The following is a 19686-nucleotide window of genomic DNA, read 5'->3' on the forward strand; positions in this document are numbered from 1 at the left end:
TGTATGCTTAAGGGTGAAAATAAATGACGTTTATAGTGAATGCCCCTATAAATTGTCTTATATTTACGATTTAGTTTTAATCCAAATGATGCATGCTAAGTGAGCGAACATCAATAAAGATCACACAACAGAAATGCTCTCTCTCTCTCTCTCTCTCTCTCTTGCTCTCCCTCCCTCCCTACCATTAAGTAACTTGTGCGTTGTTTTACTTACTTCTTTTTGACAAACTTTCCAGTGATGTCTGTGAGAAAGGGATATTCACTCGACAAGCTCGCGCCGCTGCGTGCTCAATCCACTCAGCGTGATTTGCTTACCAGCTGGCGCAAATCAGCTATACAGGCATTAATACTGAATGTTTTATATTCATTGCATACATATACTTCGTAGACATCTTTAATCTCTAATAACTCCATTCTGTTGTCTGTTTCTTTGTCTGAATATGGCACTTATCACATGCTGTGTGGTATCGGCGTTTGGTATCAGGGCATTTTAACGAATGCGAGTACATGAGCTCAGTATCGGGCCGATACCGATACCAGTATCGGTATCGGTGCATCCCTAATCAAAACCATTTAATGGAGTTTTTGTCTGCTAAAAAGTCTTTTAAAAAGTCTGTTAAACAACAGTACAATCCATTGAACGCACTGTATTTCTATCCCTCACAGCTTCATTTTCATTCCTGTCAAAACTTAAAGTCCCCATGATATCAAAATTAAAGTTTTTTGGGTGTTAGTATCAATATGTTAGTCTTAAGGTTATCTATAAGGCAGTGTGCTCCAAAACAGTGACAAAATTCGCATTTAGAAGATATAAGCATTTAAAGCTTGCAGTTCGTCACTTCCACCAAAACATCTCAACGATTTTTTTGCCGTCACATCGTACTTCAGCTTCTCATCAAATTTTCTGTCCAATCAAATGCTCTCTAGAATCCCCTACACTATAAAATAGACGCTGAAGTCGCGGCTGAAATCGGTCACTTGTCCACAGAATTAGTATTTCCTGTATAGTGAATGGCACGTAGTGCACTATATAGGGGACAGGGAATGATTAAAACAGTGTAAATATGCTTTCCATTGAGGAAAAAAAAAAGTCTGGTTTCGCGCTGTATCACGCTAACCACCACACCGCGCACACACACATTCTGCTCCGGTCCAGAGACACGATAGCACGGAGCTGATCACATGTGCAAGTCGGCGCAGACCACAACATGTATCGGAGCTATTTGAATTCTACACAGAATGCTATATTTTATAGCAATATGGATGAGATTGTGGCTGGCATACCCTGTCGAATGCGGCTTTACGTAGCTCAACGGCTCTGAACGGCTCTAGCCCAAGACAGGGAATGATTAAAACAGTGTAAATATGCTTTCCATTGAGGAAAAAAATAAGTCTGGTTTCGCGCTGTATCACGCTAACCACCGCACCGCGCACACACACACTCTGCTCCGGTCCAGAGACACGATAGCACGGAGCTGATCACATGTGCAAGTCGGCGCAGACCACAACATGTATCGGAGCTATTTGAATTCTACACAGAATGCTATATTTTATAGCAATATAGATGAGATTGTGGCTGGCATACCCTGTCAAATGCGGCTTTACGTAGCTCAACGGCTCTGAACGGCTCTAGCCCAAGCTGTGATATAAACAAACGCTATTGGCCATTTTAAAAAGGGGTGGGGCTGCTTGATATGTCACGCCCTGTCTTCCTGTTTCAGTTAAAATGACGTCAACATATAGAGTAACGCTGCGTGTTTCTAAGCATTTCAGGGGACCTTTAAATGTGGTGCTAGCCTGACTAAGGACTATTGTAATGATTCCCAACCAGTGGTTCATAGATTTTTATTGAACTTTGTTAAACGTATAAAACGGTTAACACCTCTATAAGAAAATCATGCAAATAATTTTCCTGACAACAGCACTAGACTAGTTTGGCCAACTTACCTTGTTAGTTTTTTTCCCCATGTTACTTTTGCACAAAAGCAATATGACTTGTTCTTGTCAGTGAGAGTTGTCTGAGTATCTTTGCACTGAGCTCTCTCTGTTGATTGTAGATTTGTTCAGAATTACATGGTCACTTCAGTTCAGATTGCAGGAGAGAAGTTACTTGGACATGGCTGTAATGCCTTCACTTGTTCTCTTGCCAAGATATTGCTTATCACAAGAGGCTCATATCAGAGTGACCTTCAGTTCCAGTGTTTTAAAAACCTCTGATGCGCTTTGATGGCTTAATCAAACGGCTGTAGCAAATGGTTACAATATGTGGTACTTCGTTTTGCAATACCTTTCTCATTGAGAATATCATGTCCTGTTTCTAGTTCCCACTGTCGATGTCTTTCAAGTGTCTTCAAAAGACAGATTTGGACTTGGACATCAGTTGAAAAAGTAAGAAACTACTGGAAAATGTTGTGTCCAGTGTTATATAGGGTTTTCTAGTGTCATTGAACTTCATGAGTGTGTTGTCTCTTGGCAGGATAATGCAAACCTTTGTCACACAGCAGTGGAAGTGTCAGAGCAAAGATAAACTCAGCCCACACAGCAAAAAGCAAACAGATAAGAAGGTGAAGTCTCCCCTGCACATTTTTTCAACTCTACGCAGGTGAGAATAAAAGTCACATCAGTGCTAGACTTTTAATCAGATACAGGCCAACCCTAGTCCTGAGTTTTATATCCCCCTTTGTAGCTCTTTTAAACCCAGGACTGTTCACCAAGAAAATTGGTTGCTTCTGGTGAATGTTAACATGTTTAATTAACCACACACATTAAAATGCTTAAAAACTCTTTCAAGAACTTATTTCTGTTCTTGCATATTGCTGTTTCTGCTTTGTACATGCCGTTACTTTGCCATTTCAGACACTATTTTTGTTACATTGTTTTTCATACACTGAATCATGATTCTCTTAAGAAGTTTAAACCAGTCTTAACCTTACTCTTAAACTTGTTTGTGTTCTCTTCTGTGGTTCATTTGTTTGACTGGGTTTGTACAATTAGAAAAATTATGGGGAAAAAAGTAATTGTAATTCGAATACAAGGCTTCTTTTAAATAACCGTCCATAGAGAAAGATGTTTTTTGCCCTCTGTTGTACTGGAGTAAATTTGTATGCCAATCAGCATATGTGACCCTGGACCACAAAACCAGTCTTAAGTCTCTGGGGTATATTTGTAGCAATAGCCAAAAAAACATTGTATGGGTCAAAATTATCGATTTTTCTTTTATGCCCAAAATTATTAGGATATTAATTAAAGACCATGTTCCATGAAGATATTTTGTAAATTTCCTACCGTAAATATATAAAAACTTAATTTTCGATTAGCAATATGAAGTGCTATGAACTTCATTTGGACAACTTTAAAGGCACTTTATTTTCTCAATATTTTGATTCTTTTTGCACCCTCAGATTCCAGATTTTTAAATAGTTGTATCTCGCCCAAATATTGTCCCATCCTAACAAACCATACATCAATGGAAAGTTTATTTATTCAGCGTTCAGATAAATCTCAGTTTTGAAAAATTGACCCTTATGACTGGTTTTGTGGTCCAGGGTCACATATATGAGTAAATTTGGTGATCATTTCACATTTGGTGTGAATAGGCTAAACTTATGTCTTCAGGACCAGCATTTACTTTTAAGCTAACAAGTATGCCAGCTTCATGATCTCTGTGTTTATTAGACCAGCTGGAGATTCTGAGACATAAGAGCTGATATATTCTAATGAGTGGCCCTATGATGAGTCAAACTGTTCGAACAGTAGACACAAATCTGATGTTTCATTGAATTGGAAAGACTCCAAGATGGAGAAGACCGGACTGTAATTTTGATTAAATTGACTAAGAATGTAGCCATGGGATTGGCAGTTTAAAATCATAGAGTAAATCTTACCTGAATGACTTAACCTGTGTGTGTGTGTGTGTGTGTGCGTGTTTTTTTTTTTAAATGAATAATAAAATTATCCAGAAATGTGAATGACTTAACCAGTGTGTGTGTGTGTGTGTGTGTGTGTTTTTAAATGAAAAATAAAATTATCCAGAAATGAAAGATGCTGAAAAATGGTAAAGCAGTTTGTCAACAATGCTTAATGCTTTGTATCTCATTAACTCCAACTCAACCTACTGTAATTCATTAGTGCAAGAAACGCACATCCCCACTGCGAACTATGCAGACCTCAACATGAAAAATGAAATGGTGTAAATCAGCCAATGAAGCATTTTGAAATGTGCAGGATTTGCACAAGCGTAATTGCATAACATCTTTCTGTGTTCCTTAATTCACATTGTTTGATTAATGTGCTGTGCTTGTGCAAACTCAGATCCCCCAGCTACCCTCCTCCTGGCTGTGTGAAGAGCAAAAAGAAGCTCAAACCTGAGCAGGATGGCGTGTCAAAGTCCCACCGTCTGTTACGGCGAACATGCTCAAGCACGGTCAAGCCAGAAATGGATTGCTGTGTCAGCAAGTCGCACAAGCTTCTGGGCCACTCTCTCTCCAGCGACCCGCGGATGGAGCAACATGAGCCCCTCAAGCAGCCCCACCGGCTGCTGCCAAGGCCCTGCTCGACCGCTGTTAAACCGGAGGACTGCCCGCCGCTGCGGTCTCATAAACTGTCGCCGCGGTCGAGCATGGCAGAGCCTCGCTGCGAACACGCTGCTGGCAGTAGCGATGGTGGTGCTTTGAAGCCCCACCGGCTCCTGGGACGCTCCTGCTCAGGCAGTGTGCGGACTGAAGAGCTGGATGGCCTGAAGCACCACCATCGTCTGCTCAGCAGGTCCTACTCCAGCAGCACCAAGATGGGCAAAGGTGACATCTTTAAAGAGCCTGGCACTGAGAGCAGACGCCTCTCCCTTACCTCAGGGCTAATTGGCATCTTGGCCCCATCACTCTCTTCCACACCTCAGGTAAGGATTGCGTTGGGATTGCGTCGTATGCAAATACTTCCTTGAGATTACATAATAAATTAGGATTTGCCTAATTTGATTGGCTGTTTGGTTTGGCTTTGGTCAGTGACACCTGATCGAGTGAGATCCAGGCAGATGAAGTCTTTCAATGAAGTTGTATTTTATTTGAATATAAAATCATAAATGATAACAATAACAGAAGATGGTAATAATGAAAAAATTAAAATGAAAGAAAAAGATTAAAAGAACACAAAATTCGAATCGAGTATATTCTACTAATCTGAGTATCTAAGCATCTGAGTATAATAATCCTTGTAGAAGAAAAGAGACAAAGGCCTTTGCAGCATGTACTATATATATATACACACAGGAGAACTTGCATCCTCTTACAATATCACCAGATGTTTATGTCTGACTCATAAATGTCAGGACTTTATCCATTGTGTCATTATCTACGTATTGTCAAATATTTCCCCCACCTAAGTTGAATTAAGTACAGGACTAGGTCACGTTGACATGACCTGTTAAAATGCAGTAGGTCAGATAAAAATAGAGATACGAGTTGTGATTTTACACCCTTTGAGCAGAAACAGCAGAGTTAAGCAATCTTCAAATAACATCTTGCAAATACCAGCTCTTGGAAAGAACATTTAGTACCACAGAAAGCAAATTCAGAGAACATTCTTCATATAAAAATATTTCCAAAAGGCACTCAACATCTTACCAAAACATCCTTTTACCATAACAAAATGTACCTTTTATATGTCAGACCAGAAAATATATCCTACGTCTACAGAATATGATTATAAATGGAATATATATGAATAAAGAATAAATGAATATATACCTAACATAAAACAGTAATATGAATATAATGAAGAGTAACAACAAAAATAACCATAAAGAATAACTCCTAATGTATAAATGATTATGGAAAATAAGAAAAGTATAACATCCTTGGACATTTGCATACACCAGAGTGTTTTGGACATGAAAGCATTATTTAACAGAATTTCAAACTTTTGAGTTCAAAAGAGTTCAAACTTTTTTTCTGTTTTCTTGAGTAGCCAAACATCGGCGCCAAATCCATTCCAGTCAGAGACAGAGGCTTCCTTGTTCAGGTAAAAAAAAATAAAATCTACATTTCCCCCTTTGCCTAAATTCATTAATCAAACAGTATTTGGGGTTGGAATAATACAACTCTTTCACTTGCAAATACATGCAAAATCCTTTCCTGAAGCAAACTGAGCTTGAGGGCATGTGATTGGTTGCAGTAGTTGACATTCTCCAGTCATTAGTATTCTTGTGACCAAAGTTACATAAAATATTTCAGGAAAAATTCTAACGTTGTTTACTCACCATCAAGTCATTCCAGATGTTTCAAACATGATGAAAATATTTTCTTTTTTAGTGAACTGTCCTTTTAATTTGTATTAGGGTTTTGGTGGAGCTCTTCTGGCAGCTGCTGATGCTATATTACTGTTACAGAGGGGTGAAATGTTACTGAACAGATGCATATGCGTTGACCTGATGTGTAATTGCAGACTATGGAGTATGCAGAACAGCGTATCCCTGTACTGAATGAGTTCTGTGTGGTCTGCGATGAACCTCACGTGTTCCAAAATGGACCAATGCTCAGAGTAAGTCTGTTTGCTCTACTAGCAATCTTGGATTGGTGAATGGTGTGAATACTTTGGAATGAATTATTGAAGACACCTGTGATCGCATGTATTTTAAAGTATACAGTAGACTACCATTCAAAATTTTGGGTTTAGTAAGATTTTCTAATGTTTTTAAAAGAACATTGTTTGATCGAAAAGACAGTAAAAAACATTTATTTCAAATGGAAATATTGCGTAATGTAATGACTTTACTGTCACTTTTGATCAATTGAATGCATTCTTAATGAATACAAGTTTTATTATATTTTTGAATTTACCATCAACATATTTAGAAATTAACTTCATATCTTAAGTTTTTATGTCACAAAGACCATTTTCTTTTTCCATATTATTCCGCCATATTATTCTTATATTAATGGTTATGCATAATATTTCATTAAAATCATTAAACGTGAGCCAATTCATGCTAATTGTGATTAGATTAATTCTGGATTAATAATAGCATTTCACTTCTAATGATCTTTTTTATAATGTGTCCTGCAGCCCACAGTGTGTGAGAGAGAGTTATGTGTATTCGCCTTCCAAACGTTAGGGGTCATGAATGAGGCTGCTGATGAGATTGCCACTGGTGCTCAGGTACACAAGCAAACAAAATAGACATATGCAACTGTAAGCACTCATACAGTCATTTTGCACAGAAGATACCGTGTTTCTAGCCAAATACCTTAACAATTTCTGTTTGTGACTACAGGTAGTAGACTTACTGGTCTCCATGTGCCGATCTGCGCTGGAGTCTCCGAGGAAAGTTGTCATTTTTGAGCCATATCCCTCTGTGGTGGATCCCAATGACTCACAAGCACTTGCCTTCAACCCCAGGGTACTTAAAACACTAATAGCAATTAGCTTTAGCTTACCCTGTCTCTTTAGTGCAGTGGTTTTCAAACCTCTCCATGAAGTACCCCCAGCACTGCACATTTTGTATGTCTCCCTATATCTGACACACCCACTTCAGGTCTTGCAGTCTCCACTAATGAGCTGATGAGTTGAATCAGGTGTGATAGATGAGGGAGACATACAAAATGTGCAGGGCTCGGGGTACTCCAGAGCTGCATCCCAAATGATGCACTATACACTATGCACTCATACACTATGCACTTAAGCACTATGTACTCAGCCATGTAGTGTATGAATTATACAAGGTTATTTTGTCATTCATAATCAGAGTCTGATAGCCCCTCCCCCTTTGCTACGTAATTAAAGCTGCGACAGTTCAGTGCATAAAGTGTCAAACATTCCACACTTCGTTTTTTTGGTTATTTAAGTGCATCATCCGGGTATTTAAAGTGCACTTTTTATTTTTGGAATTTTCAGTGTGAACACTCTACTCGGACTATTTGTACTACAAAACATCATAGAATAGTGCATAAGTACGCGATTTGGGACGCACTTCAGGACAGGTTTGAGAACCAGTGCTTTAGTGTAATCCTGCTATTCAGAAAGGAATATTACATTGATTGTTTGAGTTCTTCTTCAGAAAAAGGACTATGACCGAGTGATGAGAGCACTTGACAGTATCGCATCTATCAGAGAAATGACCCAGGTATTAAGTTGAATTTTGCAACAAAAGCATGTTTTTTTTCTGTGATTGTTATTGTTTTTAAGGCCATCAGTCAATTAAAATAAACTTGCCAAAATGTAATACCATGTTGACCGTTGACATTTCTTCTGCACAGGCTCCATACCTGGAGATAAAGAAACAAATGGACAAGCATGATCCCCTGGCTCATCCACTGCTGCAGTGGTATGACAGAATGACACTTCAGTCATTTTCTACTCCACTCCTGCATTTTAATGATGTGTAAATGTGATGGTCAGCTCTCGTAATAGCTCTGATTACATAGTCATGGAGTGTGTGTGTGTACATCCATCTTTGTACTACCTGGGACAGTCAGTATGATCATGTGATGAACAATTACTCATATATTTAAATACGTCTGCATTCCTGCAGTGGAGGGTTTCAAACCTAATGGGGTATATAACATGGCTGATAAATCCATTTTCTTAACAGGGTGATTTCCAGTAACAGATCACACATAGTGAAGCTTCCTGTTACTAGAGTAAGTCTTGTATCTGTCTTATTAAGCATTTGTAATGATTTCCCTTAAAATTTCTGCTATCAAATGCCACAAGAATGTGAACATTCTAGTTCTAGATTAAGATGATCAGGGTTACGCTGCGTTTCCACTACAGCGGCAAATCTGCGCTCCGTGCCACTGGCAACGCTACAACGCCACTGCTTTGGGGCGTGTCAAATTTAGGGCAGAGCATGCCTCTGAAAAACACCCTGTTTATGTTTCATCTTCTTCCTTTCACAGCGATTGGTTGTCGACATTTGCATAAAGTCGAGGAATGCCCAATCTTTTTGATGCTTCTCCGCGCTGCTTTCAATCCCATAATACACCGCGCGAGCGTTTAAGCTCAACTTCCATAGGAATTAATTGAAAACGCTCGCTCCGCTGCGCTCGATACGTGCCAGTGGAAACGCACCGTTAGACTAATGGCTCTTTTCCACTGCATGCCATGGCTCACTTTTGGGATTTTTTTCACTGTGTACTGTACCTAGTACCTGGTACTTTTTTAGTGCCACCTCGGTTGATGTTCCAAGCGAGCCGTACCGATACTAAAATGTGACATGTAAACACTGCAGGTCACTGATTGGTCAGAGAGAATCGTCACTTCCAGCGTCATTGGATTTGCAACACAAGACACCAAACCTGCTAGATTTAAATAGTCCGCAACAGCCACCACAGTATCATTTGTTTGCAAAACTTTTTTTAAAACTACTTGCTTTAAACGACCGTCACACGCAACTTGAGAAAAGAAATGGCTGTATCGTGGCCAGTAGACGAGGTGGCGGTGCAACTATAATGATCAGTCTATAATCGGCCCTGCTGTGAAGCGGTACTACACTGCAGTGGAAAAGCAAACCGAGCCAAAGTAAAGCGAGCCGAGCCATACCACGCAGTGGAAAAGCGGCTTAACTGGCATTACCCCCCTAAGAAAAAACCATGACTCCTTTAGAAACCATCTTTCAGTTCTTCTGTATTCCTAAAGACAGTTTTAAATTCACAGGACGTCTTCAATGTCTCATGATTAAGGTAAAATGATTAAGGCTTAACATCTCAAGTGTATGCTCTTTCATCTTGTTTTTCTCACAACAGCAACTGAAGTTCATGCACACACCCCATCAGTTCCTCCTGCTCAGCAGTCCACCAGCCAAAGAATCCAACTTCAGAGATGCCAAAGGCCTCTTTGAGAGTACCTTTGCTTTCCAGTGAGTTCCATTTTAAACAGCCAATACAGCATTTACCTAAGAAATTGCAAATCTGACCCACATCATTACAAATTCATAAATTCATGATTAGGGTACAACAAGGCTTAAGGAAAATGTGTTTTATCTGGTCCCTAATTATATTACAAAATCTGTCCGGCTGGAGCTTATAATTTTTTGGCAAGTGCTTGGCAGTTTTGTGTGCAGCGTGAATGTGTGCAGTCTGTGAATAGTCTGTGGGTGTGCTGAACAAATGTTGTAGATGCCACAAGCCTGGTTTGGACTGCAAAACATAACAGAAAAGCAATAATTTCTTACTTTTAAATGCTTCATGGCATTGTGATTATGTCCACTAATAATAAATATTTTAAATTTGGAAGTGCATTTCATTGTCACAATAAAAGGAAATCAGTTTCAGCTGTCTTAACTAGTTCAGTTGTTATTCAGCTTTGCAGCAAACTATATCTTGAAGGAGTCATAGAATTCAAATCTGTCTTTTGCACAGATCTAATTAAAGCCACAGCTGTTCAGGCATGAGGTTTCTTGCTGACTTGAGAACACTAGCTGTTGATTTTCCAGCTTTAAAAAGACAAACTGACTGACTCTTTCTCCCTCTCACTTTCAGTGGATCACACATAGAAAACTGGCACTCCATTTTGAGGAATGGTTTAGTCGTGGCATCAAACACGAGGCTTCAGGTACTTACATTTAATTATAATGCAGATGCTTTACCCACAGTATCTGATTCTTTAAAGAGACCAATCATAAAAAGGGTTGAAGGGAAATATGTTTTTAATGTAATTAAGCTGGGATGAAGTGTAGATGAAGCTGATTTTTTTCAATACAGTGGAAATAGATGTAGTAAGATATAATAGTGTGTGTGTGTATGTATGTGTGTGTATGTATATATATATATATATATATATATAATGTATATGTATATGTGTGTGTGTGTGTGTGTGCATAATGCATTATGTAAACCTCTTAAACATCTGAGCAGACTAATGATACAATGACCTTTTTACACCACATCTCTAAATTTATGTAAGAAGGAAATTAATAGGTAAGAGGCTTATTTACTAGATGTTTCTTAGAACAAAATATAGAACTTAAATGTCTTTTTTCATCTAGCTGTGTACCCTGTACGAGGTTACTGGGTATTTCAGCAGACGTATTTCACCTTTTGAGAAGTAAACAGATGATTTAACTCAGTGCCATACTGAATTATTGTCTTGGTTGCAGCTCCATGGCGCTATCTATGGGAGTGGAATCTATCTCAGTCCATTATCAAGCATATCCTTTGGCTACTCAGGTCTTAAAACCTTTATGAGCAAAAACTTATTTTTTGATACCAATGTTTCCTGTGCTTTCTACATGATTACAATACAACAAAAAATGTAAAAACGTGTTGCATGTGTAATTGCTTGACATAACTGTGACTTTTCCCCCCAAAGGGATGAATAAAAAACAGCAGAAAGTTGCTTCAAAAGATGAAAACGCTGCCAACAAGTCCAATATTCATTTGCAGGTACTTTTTTTAGTACTACTATTTCCCCCCGCCCCAATCAATTGACACAGTCATTATTATCTTTCCTAAAAAAAAAAAAAAAAATTCTTGGCATCCTGAACCCTGAAATATGATCCACATTTTTCTTTTTTTGCTTTCAGTCACAGAAGAAAGGCCAAAACCCCCAGTTTCTGCAGAGCCGCAACCTTAAATGCATAGCCTTATGTGAAGGTACACCCCCCAATCAATTGACACAGTCATTATTATCTTTAAATTCTTGGCATCCTGAACCCTGAAATATGATCCACATTTTTCTTTTTTTGCTTTCAGTCACAGAAGAAAGGCCAAAACCCCCAGTTTCTGCAGAGCCGCAACCTTAAATGCATAGCCTTATGTGAAGGTACACATTTAACACACATTTATATCATCATCTGTAATCTTTGTCATGTTAATAATCACTTTTTTTTTATATATATATATGTAACAGTTATTACATCTCCAGACCTGCACAAGCATGGGGACATCTGGGTAGTTCCAAATACAGATAATGTCTGCACACGTTTTTTCTTTGTGTAAGTACAGTTATGTCTATCTCAGCATATGTATCTGTTCCTGTTGCTAAACGTGTATCTGTAAAATATTGTGTATCATATATTGAATGCATTCATTCCATCAGAACATAAAAAGCAGCACTGATCTGATATTACATCTAAATAATAGCAGAAAAATCAAACTGAAAGTCTCTGTTTTTTTTTCTTTTCCCCCATTCAACCACTTGTGAACTAGTTATGAGGACGGGCAGGTAGGTGACACAAGTATAAACACACAGGACCCTGGTATTCATAAGGAGATCCTGCGAGTCATCGGCAATCAAACGGCTACTGGATGAAAGAGTTTGAACACAATACCGCTGCCTTGACCTCTTTCCCAAAGCTGGACATTTGAGCGTAGGAGGCCAGTACCATAGGTATTTTTGGTAACCACAAACACACACAGAACAAAAAGGATATTCGCTCAAGTCTTCAGAATACACTATTTCTACTGTTCCCCTGGGATACATGCATATTTACATGGCTATTCAAACTATTAACATTTTGCTAAGTTTCTAAATACAAGGTACATTTTGAAAGAGCACGGTACGTCTTTCAGTTCAACTGATGGACTACTTATTTTTTGTAAAGAATACAAAAAATGAAACACTTTGAAGAATACAGTATTTTGAGACTTTCCTGGAGAAAATACAATATTCCTGTGAGGATATGTTCCATCTGACCTTGTTTACTAAGAGTTGTACTTGTTAAAGTACATTAGTTTGTGTATACAAAAGGGGTCTACTGTATATGCACTTTATTTTTCTTAATGTATGATAGTTGTTTCAAACTTCCATATAATCTTAAATGCCTTTCAAAGACAGACATATTTATTGTTTGACAAGTGCTGAACACAAGCGAGCAACTCCTGATGTTGACTGCATTTGCAGCTGATGGAGCTTTGACAAGTGTAGCTTAAAAACAAAATCCCTGAGCTACAGCTAATATTTTATGCTACCTGAGAGTAGCTGTCCGTTTACAATTTCTAAAGACCTCAGTTTAGGATTTTCCCAGATTTACTCAACCTGCCACTTCATTAACATCATGGTTTTAAACCAACGGTATTGCTGTAACATTTTCATTGATAAGTGACTATACCAAGTATGAACAAAAAGTAAGATTAAAAATACAAAAAATGAAAGGACTGTATGTATGCGGCAGCAACAGCGAAACATAAGATGCATGCTGATTTCCTTACATTTTCAGATAATTTGTTTTCCTTGGTATGATTATAGAATTTTTGATAAAGGAGGAAAATCGGCACCCAATTGTGAAATATCTTTGAATATTTCAAAATAAATATTTTTTGTAAGGTGATTTTAAGGCAGAATAAGTGTTTGCTGCTTGTTGTTTATACGTTGTAATGCATTAACAGAAGGTTCAAATGTGTGAGTATTCTGTTTTTGCAATTCTTTATAGCGATGTTTAGACACCTGTGTGGTTAACATTACTTTCTAAACATTAAATTGTTTGATCATTAAAATCACTCAATCTTTTTTGAGAGTGATCACCTAATATAGATATTAGGAATCTGTGCATAAAGGCAACACATTTCGTTAAAGTTAATTCAATTGTATTACAAATACTATACAAGGAAATGCAATTTTTACATGAAGTCAAGATGTAGCACCACAACAGTTTTTTTTTCTCACTTTTTATGGGCACAATTATGGGTTTTATTAAAATATGGGCACATTAAATATGTGGTATTGATTATTGTGTGCAGAAAAGTATTTTGTATTTTTCCATGAAACTCTGAAATACTGGTAAATTCACACGATGTTCACTTGCAATATATTCCATTTGACTCCATTTTTAGATTCAATTGAATGGCAACAGCTTAATATTACATTAAATCTAAAGTGAAAGTTTACGCAATCCTTACGTATTGTCAAGTTTGTCATTACTAAATAATCTGATTTATTATATTGAATATTCCCTTCAAATTCACAATCTAATCGGTTAATAAAATATTGTTTAAATATCTTTAAAGGATTAAGTTGGGGTTTAGTTCTTACATGCATGTACACTCATAATTGTATAACTGTTGCAAAACATCTAACAGAAACTTATTTTATTAATTTTGTTTTCATTGAGATGGACGATGTTCATATGTGATAGGTCTGTTTCTATAGTTTTGTAAATTTTCTGCACAATTTGCTAAAAAAAAAAGGATCATGCTACTTAGCATTTGGTGCCTTATCGATAAGGATTTAATGGCAAATATGACTACTGTCATATATGAAAATACTGTATATAGTGTAAATAATGCCATGGCAACAAGGAGGCCAAATATTTTCTGTAGTATGTTTTTACTTGTTCCTTCTTTTGCGAACGGATCAAGCTTATTGGCTTTTTACAAGTTATGGAAATAGTTGCTTATATATCTGTTTATGTTCATTAAATTCAGATTTGCCAATAATTCAGACATGTCTTTTTTCTTTCTAACTGAAAGAAAATAAATACTGCAAAATACCATTTCATACACAGAAGTCTCCAGTCTTACTAGCCTCGCTCACCTTTGATCCAAAGTCATTTTCCACAGCCGTTCCTTTTTTTTTTTTACAACCATGAAATGCCTGGCCAGTTCACAACATCCTAAAATCAACTTCAAAATGGCTGCTGACAGCATTAAGATGTAGTCAGAATATGTTTATGAGGGGAAAGGCAGTGCATGGCAAATTTGTATAGAGTTCTAGAATTGATTCAACATTTCAAGTGTCTGTCCTCTGAAGCACAAATACAAATGATTCCATAGTTGATTTTCTCATAAAATGTTGTATGGTACTAATTTAGCTGTACCTCTGTAAATTAGTGCTAGAACAGGCTAATCCTTGACTTCAGTTGGCCAAAAGCCAGGACACTTGGCACAGGTAAGTCACTGATATTATTATTTGCACAACCCTAAATCAGAAAAAGTTGGGACGCTTTGTAAATTGCAATAAAATCAAGAATCTGTGATTAGTTAATTTTCTTTAACCTTTATTTAATTGACAAAAATACAACGAAAATATTTCCAATGTTTTCACTGACCAATTTAATAGTATTTTGTAAATATAAACAGATTTTGATGTCTGCAACACACTCCAGAAAAGTTGGGACAGAGGCATGTTTAACACCGTCTGTGTCACATCAACTTTCCTTTTAATTACAATATTTATTGAGGATTCTAATTGTTACATTTTTTGCTTGCTTGATACAAGACTTAAGCTGTTCACCAGTCCATGGTTGTCATTGTCTGATTCTTTTTTTCATGATGGGCCATGCATTTTCAATAGGAGACCGATCTGGACTGCAGGCAGGCCAGTCAAGCACATCCTCTCTCTGTCTACAAAACCACGCTATTGTAGCACATGCAGAATGAGACCTGGCATTGTCTTGATCTAATACCCTGTGGCGATTGATGTTGAAAAGACATCAAATTGGCATAAAAAATTGACGTCAAAAACCAGGTCAAATATGCAAATCAAAGTGGTCAAAACTTGACATGATGTTGATTTGATGTAAATTGAACGTCAAACATTTTGGCCTACATTTACATTAAACCAATTTCAGTGTGGGATTAACTTCCTATATTCCTATCACCCAATTACAACTGGAAGACATTGCTGTCTAAACTGAATTTAAAATTCTTACAGCATTTTGATCATGTCTGGACTAATATTTGATGTCAAATTGATATCAAGGTGCCCGCTGGGTAACCATATATGACTTCCCATGAAAGACATCATCTTGATGGCAGTATGTGTTTCTGTACAATCCCAATATATGTCTCCATGTCAATGGTACCTTGGTACATATGCCAGTCACCCATACCGTTTGCTCTGCTGCACCCCCATACCCCCCATAACCCCAAACATCATAGCCTCACCTATTACCAATTCACCTGCTTATTGTGGACTATTTTAAAACCGTTTAATTTGGATATTCTATAACCTTTTCACTTCCTTTTTTTTTTTTTAACCTCTGTCCGAACCTTTTTTGTTGGAGCGTGTTGCAGCCATCAAAATCAAAATTTGTTTATATTTAAAAAATACATTTAAGTTGATCAGTGAAAACTTTGGAAATCTTTTCTTTGTACTTTTGTCAATTGAATAAAAGTTAAAGAGAATTACACACAGATTCACTTAATTGATTTAATTGCATTTTACAAAATATCCCAACTTTTTCTGATTTGGGGTTGTACAAGATACCTAAATACCAGTAAATCTTTCTGCAATGTTGCATCTTTCTGAGATTATATTTATTATATATTAGTATTAACTGAGCTGTTTCAACTGAAAGAAACTTGCACTGACCGATGTTAAAATATGTATCAGTACCTTTGTTTTATATCAAGATGCACATCAGTAATGTTTTTTCTAAGGCATGTTAATAAAAATGACTTCGATGTCCTAATTGAACTATGGCCTAATCCTGGCTTAGTCTAAGCCCTGTCTGTGAAACCAGGCCCAAGACAGTCAGACCACACAAATGGAAAAAAACCCAAAAAACACTAACTTATCAAATATAGACTTTGTAGTGGGCTGTTGTTTTGATCAGCATGTATTTAGGTTGATGCCCAATAAACAGAAATAATTTCATTAATTTCAAGTATAATTTGATAACATTTTATTTGAAATTCTTTATTGTTTTGCATAATAATACAATGATTGATGCAGAAAATACATCAGGTAAACACACTGAAAAACTACATGCATATATACTCTACTTGTGTGTATATATATATATATATATATATATATATACACACACACACACATATATATATATATATACATCCATTTAAAAAATACTAAAACCCATCAAAATCTGAACAAAGGTAAACAATAAATGATCCAGGTAAAATTCAGGTAATATTAAAAAGCCTGATACCAATAGGAATGGTTTAGTGTTACTAAAATGACATGTTCTTGGTTTGATTAAAGTTTCTCATGATCACCGGTTGTTTCACCTCTGTGAATGTCTCTCGGAATAGTTCATATAATTTTACCATCAAAGACACTTATATTTGTTCCTTTTTGTTGCTGAGTCTCTATTGTAACTTAATACACACTGCATGTTCATCTGCATGTTCATCCATTAGGAAATCTAAAATCACAATATAATATAGCAATGGTGATTAAAACAAAACTGATTTCTGTAGATGTGATCCTCTATCATACTGACATGAAACTAAGGTTTACAGTTAAAAGCACAAACATGTTATACTGCGTACATTACATATTAATTGTCTTAGGGGTGTTTTTAAAATGCCATGTCATGCACGTAACACTGCAAAAGACATTAAAGCAATGGTCAAACATGTCTGTGTAGAGCATGTTTACATAGAAAAAGCAATGTAGTGGAATGCAAAAATGCATTGTTTGAATGGCCCCTAACTCTGTTTCTCTTATGCTGCTTCATGAGATTCATACATTCAAAACATTAAGAAAAACATAAAAAATTAAGAATGCCTGTAAAAAAAACCCAAATTGCCATACTTTGATTAGTGATCACAAGATTGCAATATTACTTTATTCTTGTCCTTGTTTTAAATATGACAGCTGGTTGTAATAATAGTGTCTGAATTGATTACAAGGTTCAGTCTGTATAATCAGTCAATTCCTTTTGCTTTCAGTTCGTCTTGTACTCGTTTGAGGTAGTCTGGATCTGGGTAACCGTAACTATAAACAAAAAAACATCATGACAACACTTATGACAATTATTATAGATTAAACCGTGCTAAAAATAAAAGGGCTTGTCTGAGATAAGGTAACCACACAAAAATGTTGACAACACCCAAACTGTTTACTTACCAAGTTGGCCCTCCATCACGAGACGTCTTATGGTGAATGTCATTCCAGGTCACCACATTGTTCTGTCCAGTGGTAGATGAGCGTCCAATGGTGAAAGTGAGTCGCTGGTCGAATGCCCTCTGCAGAAGCTTCAGTACCTTCTTCCCCTCGGTTGAGTCAGGGAGGTAAGCTATACGGGACGCACCCTGGTACGGCATGCCTGGGTTTGGGTGTTCATCCTGTAGAGTATGAGGTAATCAAAAGACAACATTCCTACTTAGAAGTGTAACTGATTGTTTTCATGCCGAACAGTTTAAAGCAGAAGAATGTGTAACACCTCATCGTATTTGTAAACTCACCCCCTGACGTCCACTTGGTATATGGTAGCTAATTACGATTGTTCCATATTTTGCATATCCAGGTAGAAAGGAGCTGTCCCGTGAGACAGTCATGGATCCTTCTTTGGGTTGTGTCCCTGTAAGACTGCCGTATATCTCTCCGCATATCGGACAAGTTGGTTTCAACTGGAAAGCTCTTTTCAAACAGTCTTTACAAAATCTGTGCTTACATTTAGGCAAGACTGTGCATTCAGATGTCTTGAGTGGTTCCAAACAAATTGGACACGCTTCATCTTTGGCTTGGTCTATTGATTTCTGTTGTTCCACATTTTGCTTGGAAGGCGTTTCATAGACTTTTGTATTATTTGGGGTTTGGTACTGTGAATATCTCGGTGTATTCCCATTCAAAAATGTCTCAAATCTTTCGAGACTAATGAAGTTGCCAATCAGCTGAAACCGCTTTTCATCTTTATGAGTTATTACCAGTTCTGGAAATTCTGCTTGGCAAAGCACATTAATTCCTGGACTGTAATAATATGTCCGAGTTTGCAGCCCTGTTGCAATCTTTTGATATAATGTTATAAACTGTTCTCGTGCAAACTGAGCATGAAGGCTCTTCCCAGACTGAGACAAAAAGGTCACAAATCTATTGTCTTGCTTCATGATAACTGCATTCCTTTTTTTAATTATGTCAAGTTCCTTAGTTTTCATTTTTTCAATGTAATACATAACAGTGTCATCAACCTTAACTGGTTCAATTACTAAGGAGTCACTTTGAGCTGGTCTCTCCTCCTGTCTTAGATCCCTACTTCCATCACATGCTGTTTGCTCAATTACACTCTTCCTGTAAATATCTTCAGCCTCTTGAAATGACTTGCAGGCAACACCATTCACATCTTCATATTTATGGTTCACAGTCTTGCTGTGAAGTTTGCTTAAATCTGAATTTGTCGGGAGTAGTCTCACTCGAGTAAATATCTGCAAGGAATTTGAAAATAATAACCATAGCTGATTTATTAACAGGGTATATGAATTTGTTTTAAAATCAGACTTTTTTTAAAGAACTGACAGACGTCACGCTTACGATTAAAGACTATAATAAAGCAAAATCACTTTCAATTCTTAAATGATAAAGAAAAACATCGCTGACAGGGTTTTAGCACGACGGTTAGCAAACTCACCTGTGGCAGGCTCATCTCCGTCTCGTCGTTCAGTTGTCAGGGAAATCAAAACAGTATCAACTGGGCACAAAACGAGCCAAGAACTACATATAGTAAGTCAATACGTTTGTTTCAGAAAAAAGGTAAGCATTCTTTTCAAAAGAGAAGTACAAGTTGAAGCGCTTTTTGTTTGGTCCAATATCACAGGGTCACTCAAAACACTTTTAACACTTTTTGAATGTACACACGCTGCGCTTTAGTTTCACTTTTTCCAGCAGGAAGTCATGCTCAGTATCGGTTGCCAGGTCCCTGGAAAACAATCCAACCCAAAGCCGACTCAAAACAAAACCCGCCCAGAAGGAACGAAAAAGAAACGGTGCTTTCGCCCATCTCAACGGGCCCGCCCCCTTGTGGCGCCGTATAAAGTGGGCGTAACTACACGTGCTTCCAGGCGTTTAGAAACTAAAT

At 37.2% G+C, this 19686-nt stretch overlaps 2 protein-coding genes across 2 annotated transcripts in view; one reads left to right on the forward strand and one right to left on the reverse strand.

The window, feature by feature from the left end:
- Nucleotides 1–13056, forward strand: part of parp8 (poly (ADP-ribose) polymerase family, member 8) — a 47420-nt gene extending 34364 nt beyond the window's left edge. Inside the window, exons 10-26 of the mRNA XM_016294409.1 lie at nucleotides 2321–2387; nucleotides 2476–2601; nucleotides 4311–4893; nucleotides 5961–6014; nucleotides 6438–6533; nucleotides 7059–7151; nucleotides 7267–7392; nucleotides 8050–8115; nucleotides 8249–8316; nucleotides 8584–8632; nucleotides 9737–9849; nucleotides 10472–10544; nucleotides 11089–11158; nucleotides 11301–11374; nucleotides 11515–11584; nucleotides 11841–11925; nucleotides 12140–13056. Coding sequence (XP_016149895.1) covers nucleotides 2321–2387; nucleotides 2476–2601; nucleotides 4311–4893; nucleotides 5961–6014; nucleotides 6438–6533; nucleotides 7059–7151; nucleotides 7267–7392; nucleotides 8050–8115; nucleotides 8249–8316; nucleotides 8584–8632; nucleotides 9737–9849; nucleotides 10472–10544; nucleotides 11089–11158; nucleotides 11301–11374; nucleotides 11515–11584; nucleotides 11841–11925; nucleotides 12140–12242 — 1916 coding nt within the window. The 3' untranslated portion in view covers nucleotides 12243–13056. The remainder of the gene's footprint in view (nucleotides 1–2320; nucleotides 2388–2475; nucleotides 2602–4310; nucleotides 4894–5960; nucleotides 6015–6437; nucleotides 6534–7058; nucleotides 7152–7266; nucleotides 7393–8049; nucleotides 8116–8248; nucleotides 8317–8583; nucleotides 8633–9736; nucleotides 9850–10471; nucleotides 10545–11088; nucleotides 11159–11300; nucleotides 11375–11514; nucleotides 11585–11840; nucleotides 11926–12139) is intronic.
- Nucleotides 13057–16754: 3698 nt separating this feature from the next.
- Nucleotides 16755–19484, reverse strand: LOC107602009 (uncharacterized). The gene is made up of 4 exons (XM_016294388.1): nucleotides 19240–19484; nucleotides 18080–19036; nucleotides 17742–17959; nucleotides 16755–17609 (listed from the first exon to the last, which is right to left on the reverse strand). The coding sequence occupies exons 1-4, from the start codon at nucleotides 19252–19254 to the stop codon at nucleotides 17540–17542; spliced, it is 1260 nt and encodes a 419-aa protein (XP_016149874.1). The 5' UTR covers nucleotides 19255–19484; the 3' UTR covers nucleotides 16755–17539.
- Nucleotides 19485–19686: the final 202 nt, after the last annotated feature.

This window comes from Sinocyclocheilus grahami, unplaced genomic scaffold, assembly GCF_001515645.1.
Source record: "Sinocyclocheilus grahami isolate Dianchi unplaced genomic scaffold, SAMN03320097.WGS_v1.1 scaffold317.1, whole genome shotgun sequence".
NCBI lineage: Eukaryota > Metazoa > Chordata > Actinopteri > Cypriniformes > Cyprinidae > Sinocyclocheilus > Sinocyclocheilus grahami.